Below are 5,882 nucleotides of genomic sequence, written 5' to 3' on the forward strand. Positions count from 1 at the left end.
ATATCGACTTGTTTTTTTTTGTCATAAATCGGTTGCCGGTATAACTGTGCGCGTCTGAAGTTAGTCAACTGGCTTCGTAGACAACTTTGTTACTTATAATTACAGTGAAAACGCTAACTTCAGAGTACCAAGTTATTTCGGACGTATTGTACATGTTTATGAATTTGTTTTTTTTTGTTCTGTTTGCGATTTCTTCGGTATTGTACGCAAGGACGCCGGGCGCTGTGATCAGTCTTCAGTTGAACATGGTTCAGTCGTCGTGAGGTATTGCTCTCGGGGTCGCTAGCTTTTTGATTCTATCGGAGATCACGTATTTTAGGGCATTTGGCGCCACCTGGTTAAATAAAATTATATTAAAAAAGTTTGTTTGCGTATTGGACTGTTCGTTCGTTCCAACATCATTCGGTCGTTTATTAAAACTTTTAACCAATTTAGATTAAAAATTGTTAGATTTGAGACAGTTATTAATTCGTCTTTATTTACTTCATGAACTAGGTACTTAGTTCTCTTAGAATGTACACAAATTCACGAGACTAAGCTATGTTCCTATGACCATAAGTTAGGTACAAAACCCACCTTTTCTGGATTCCTGTACCAGGTTTCCTGCGACATTCGCCTATAGCACTTGAAGTCAGGCCGTGAGCTTATTATGTTGAGTCTCGGCATCAGAGCATCTAGAGGCTTCGATTTCCCTCGCTGCGAAAATAATATCGATATTATTTAGTGGTGAAATCGTTATGATTTTTGACGTCGAAGGTCCTTCATAGATAGGCATCACAAATATCATCATATATATCATGCACAAGCACGCATTCCCTGACTTTGGGCTTAGATACAAAAAAGAAACTCAGACTCAAACAGTCATACTGGAGTCAAAAGCTTTTTGGATCGGCCATGGTGAAGGTCCATTTTAGGTTTTAGTGTCAGTTATTAATGTATCGACCAACTACATTTATTACGTGTTTTTGCAATCTTACCTTAATTGGCGGAGGTTGAAAAACTTTTTTAGGTCCCGCGATTTGAGAAATATATTCCATGTGCCTCTTCCACTCCGTGTCGGTCCAGCCTTTCTTTTTCTTCAAGTCTCGCACGTCATATTTTTTTAGATCTATTGCGCAGTTAGCCAGTTTCGCATACAATGTGCCATTAGAAGCCTCAATCATGCGATCAATGCGTTCCAACCGTTCCGGACTGAATTTGTATTTATACATCTTTTTCAAGATCATTAAACGTCTATAAATATAAGTTTTAATTGGTTATTGGTATATTTGGGTACCTATTGAGTTGTTATGATAGCTAGGAGGTTGAGGATTAAGGCATACTGCAATTATGTGGGCAGTGGGCACTTAGTTTAAACGAAGACTATGTAAAGCCGCAACATAATATATTACAAATGGTTGCCAGCCACACAACACCCTTAGGTACGTAATACAGCGTTACCTACCTAAGAACTTACCTCAGGTACGGCCACGCAATATCGCTATTTTTATCAATGAGGTGTCCTCGTATAGCAGATAGCCTGGTCCCTCTCTTGGTGTACTTGGGCAGGTCTTCATCGTCACACACAAAGTACTTTCTGGGCTGACTGAGCATTTGTAGTCGCTTCGGTAACCTGTAGGTGTGATGTTCAGGGACTACGTAATTCCTCGCAACCATTTTGCTAGCTGCTTAGAGAGGTATGGTATACAATGGTGGTGAAGGTGGTTATGAAGGTAAGTGGTAGGTCCCGGCTATTGCATGTTTAGTTAGTATTGTTTAAATATATGTAGTCCTGTTACACATTTTGGCTGTTTGTTGTGGCCCGATGATTTTGACAGGCGTGACTGCGTGTTTTTGTTGACATTTTGAATTTGAGTTTTTTTTATGGGGTTTTGACTTCATGAAGGTTTGGCGAGATAAGTCGCGATGATTCTAAGCACCACATCACCCCTTCTCTTCTCGATTCGTGTAGCACTTCGGATTAGGTCGTTTTGGATCGATACCGAAAACTTCCAAACCGGAAATTTTACTCGATCCCTATTTTGTACCTACGTTCATTTTATATTATAGTTCTACTTCCTTCTGTATAACTAGGTGAAATGAAACCCTCATCAAAAGTTTACAGCTTGTTTATTTCTGGTAATTAATCACTTATAAATATTTCAGATTGCGTTTGACAGTTGTACCTACATTATCTTCCTATAACTGGCAATACTTCATAGTTCCACTGGACTGGACGGGCATGAGTTCAGTTTCAACAGACAGATTATATAAATGCTTGTATATAGGAATAGCTGTTTATTCCGCACGGGGCATAGCTCTCGGAGCGGCTAGCTTCTTCGTCCTCTCTGTTATAACGTACTTGAGGGCGTTTGGCGGTACCTGGTGAACAGTAGTAGTAGTAAATATCCAAGTAAATGTGCATTGCAGTTTCATTCTGTATTGCCATTCGTTCGTTTTAATGAACTGTGGTGAAGGGTGGGCGTATTAGGGGCTTTTGTAAACTATAACTTCAAAAAGTGCTGACTTTCAGCCAACTTTGAATCATCATCATCATCAGCCTATCGCAGTCCACTGCTGGACTGTCAACTTTGAATAAATGACGTTTTATCTTAAAATAACGGAAAATATGAATGGCAATAAAACTTTTGAATATTGAATTATCTAGGTACCTATCAACTTAGATCTTTTAAGTAATTTGATTGAGTGGGGCCAAATCGAGATCCCCTAGCCAACTAGAAACTTACTGGTAATAGTTATAAAAGTAACAGTTTGAATATGCACCTTTACTGGATCCCTGTACCAGGCCTCTTGCGACATTCTCTTGTAGCACTTGTAGTCGGGACGGACCATCATCGCCTCGATCCGCGGCAATAGAGCTTCTAGAGGCATGGATTTGCCTCGCTGCAATAACGACATATTTTGCAAAGTCGGCATATATTATGTTAAGGTTATAGTTTGTAAATTGTATGTGCCAGTAACTTTACACAATTATCTATAGTTTTTAGCATTTTTTTGCACTAGGTACAATAATGGGTAGAAACAGTTAATAGTAGGTAATTCTAAAAACAACCGATGTTGTTCACCACAACGGGGCTAACAAAAGGGAATCATCATCTGCCTAGCCTTTTCCTAACTATGTTGGGGTCGGTTTCCAGTCTAACTTGATGCAACTATGTACCAGTATTTTACATGGAGCGACGGCCCATCTGACCTCCTCAACCTAGTTACCCCTTGGTAAGACTAACAATTGCGAATTGATGCTGGTCTAACCTGAACAGGTGGTGGTTTAAACTCCCTCTTAGGAGCAGCGACCGCAGAGATATAGTCCATGTGTTTCTTCCACTCACTCTCAGTCCATCCCTTCTTCTTCTTAACGTCCCTAAAGTCCATCTTCTTGAGGTCGATGACACAGTTAGCTAGCTTGGAGTACAGGGTACCATTGGCGGCTTCTATCATGCGATCAATGCGTTCTAAGCGTTCCTGACTAAACTGCCTCTTGTACATCCTTTTGATGACCATTAATCTCCTGGAAGATGAAATTAATTGGACGTTGGCGTTTATTAATTTGTATTCATATTTTGAGTAGCTTTACACCTAGCATGTAGCTCCTAATTTGTCTAGCTAGGAAATATGTGACCTTCATCAATGGGCATGTTAACGTGGAGAATTTCTCAGGAACACCACAAATTCTGATAAGATACTGGTGATATTAGATGACCAAATTTTTTAAATACTTAAAAATGATTTCAAAGAACCGTAGCAACATAAAATTTAGTGTAGGAGACTTACCTTGTCCAAGGCCACGCGATGTCGTTCACTCTGTCAGTAGTTTGTCCGTTCAAGGCAGATTTCCTGGTGCCAGTAGCGGTGTAAGCTGGCATCTCATCTTGAGTGTCAACAAAGTCTTTCCTAGGCACGCTAAGAGCATTCAGACGCTTGCTAATTTTGTATGGGAACGAGTTGGTGGGGTACTCGTATCGCATGAACACCATTTTGCTAGCTAGCCGTCCGGAGTTATACGTTACTATAATGCGATTACATGGTTTATTTTATTTTTTAACTGTTTTTTGTTGGAATATCTGAGGAGTGTTTGTTTTGGTGGTGGTCTGATGGTCACGGGTGGTGGTGATGAGGAATTGTGACACTGACGGATGACTGCTTGTTTTAATTGACAGATTTCAGAATTAGAAACTTTATTGAATTGCAATCTTCTTGGTAGGTATGATGATTGTTTATGAATTTATCGCAAAGGGGTGCGGCAAGACCCAGCGGGGCCCGTTAAGTCTGAAGCCAAAGGAAGCTGCGGGTCATGGGCGTAGCCACACTGGGGCAAGCTGGGGCACTTGCCCCACCCTGGGCCCTGGCTCTGACCTGTAAGGTGTCTGATTAAACAATGTTTTTTTTTACTAACTCTAACTAACAACATCAACAACTTATGTAATATCCGTAAGATATTGCACAAAAAAAATTTCGACTTTGAAAAGTGCGCGATTTAAACAAAATGCACGCTCGAGTTCCCGAACGTGCGCGGTTCGCGCGTCATTTGAAAGCGAGCCGTATTCCCTAAAAGAATAGTTGCTATGTGGCATAGCGAGTCGAGCCGTCCATCTAATCCAAAAAATAATGCATTGAAGGAGATGGAACTGCTGGTAGATGTGATCAAAATTTCGGAAATGCAATTTTATCCTAGTGTAAAAACCGCGCTCGCTATTTTGCTTGCCCAGCCATGTACGACCTGTACAATAGAACGATCGTTTAGCACAGTGGTTATAACCGGTAGTCCGTGGACCACTGGTGGTCCCTGGAGGCATTTCGAGTGGTCCGCGGAGCTTAGCTGCGCGACGTTGCTATACGTTATCTACTTTATTTTTATCTATGCGAGCGAGGGGGTTTTCGTATAGACGTAAATCGGGTGTGTCATACCTAGTCCCCCCATTCATGAAAATGTATATTTGGGCGACATTTAACGTAGTTTTTTTGTTTTGAGTCTTAAAAAATAATTAAAATTTCGCGCTCGCTTCGCTCGCGTATTCAAAAACTATATGCCCTTCTTTTTGCCTTTGTCAACAAACAAAAAGTTAAGTACGTTTGGGCTAAATTTTACGTAATATTTGGTTTGAGTCCGATAAAAATTTCGCGCTCGCTTCGCTCGCGTATTCAGAAACTACATGCCGTTATTTTTGCATTTGTCAACAAAGAAAAAGTTAAGTACGTTTGGGCTAAATTTTACGTAATATTTGGTTTAAGTCCGTTAAAAATTTCACGCTTGCTTCGCTCGCGTATTCAGAAACTATATGCCCTTATTATTGCATTTGTCAACAAACAAAAAGTTAAGTACGTTTGGACTTAATTTTTCGTAATATTTGGTGTAAGTCCGATAAAAATTTCGCGCTCGCTTCGCTCGCGTATTCAGAAACCATATGCCCATACTGTTGGTTTTTGTCCTGTGTGTAATTGTTTATTTTCTGTACCTGAAAATATAAACCTCTCAAATTAAGAGATCAACAATTTTGAAATTAACGGCTCAAGATACAAAAAATCGGAGGGCCCCCGCCCTCCCCCGGGGAATAGGTTGACTGCTGCCCCACCCTGAGCCCAAGGCTGGCTACGCCCATGTGCGGGATTGTTCGAGTTACCGCGGTCCTGGTTACATAAAGGGCTCCAGAAGGAACATGGTGCGTTTTAGTCAGTAAGTCTGATGCTGACACGCAGAGGGCCTACCTACCGTCGTTCGATGATTTCCAACCAAAACATGAAAGCAGCTTATCGCAATATAGGTACCATATTTATCTCTTCTTCATATCTTTCCATATTATTTTCTAACTCTCGACTACATCTACTTTAGTGAACCCAGTCGTTCAATTCTACTTCATTTCAGACAAAAAAATAAAACAACAAAA

General features: G+C 40.6%; 2 protein-coding genes across 2 annotated transcripts; both read right to left on the reverse strand.

Annotated features, from left to right (window-relative positions):
• Positions 1-8: 8 nt before the first annotated feature.
• LOC110383052 (uncharacterized) lies at positions 9-1,843 on the reverse strand. Its single transcript, XM_021343772.3, has 4 exons — positions 1,457-1,843; positions 978-1,233; positions 577-696; positions 9-334 (listed from the first exon to the last, which is right to left on the reverse strand). The coding sequence occupies exons 1-4, from the start codon at positions 1,654-1,656 to the stop codon at positions 251-253; spliced, it is 660 nt and encodes a 219-aa protein (XP_021199447.1). The 5' UTR covers positions 1,657-1,843; the 3' UTR covers positions 9-250.
• Positions 1,844-2,092: 249 nt separating this feature from the next.
• On the reverse strand, positions 2,093-4,169 carry LOC110383053 (uncharacterized). Its single transcript, XM_021343773.3, has 4 exons — positions 3,772-4,169; positions 3,253-3,508; positions 2,764-2,883; positions 2,093-2,361 (listed from the first exon to the last, which is right to left on the reverse strand). Exons 1-4 carry the CDS (start codon positions 3,972-3,974, stop codon positions 2,278-2,280), a joined length of 663 nt encoding a protein of 220 aa, XP_021199448.1. The 5' UTR covers positions 3,975-4,169; the 3' UTR covers positions 2,093-2,277.
• Positions 4,170-5,882: the final 1,713 nt, after the last annotated feature.

The sequence above is a fragment of the Helicoverpa armigera genome, chromosome 21, assembly GCF_030705265.1.
Source record: "Helicoverpa armigera isolate CAAS_96S chromosome 21, ASM3070526v1, whole genome shotgun sequence".
Lineage (NCBI taxonomy): Eukaryota > Metazoa > Arthropoda > Insecta > Lepidoptera > Noctuidae > Helicoverpa > Helicoverpa armigera.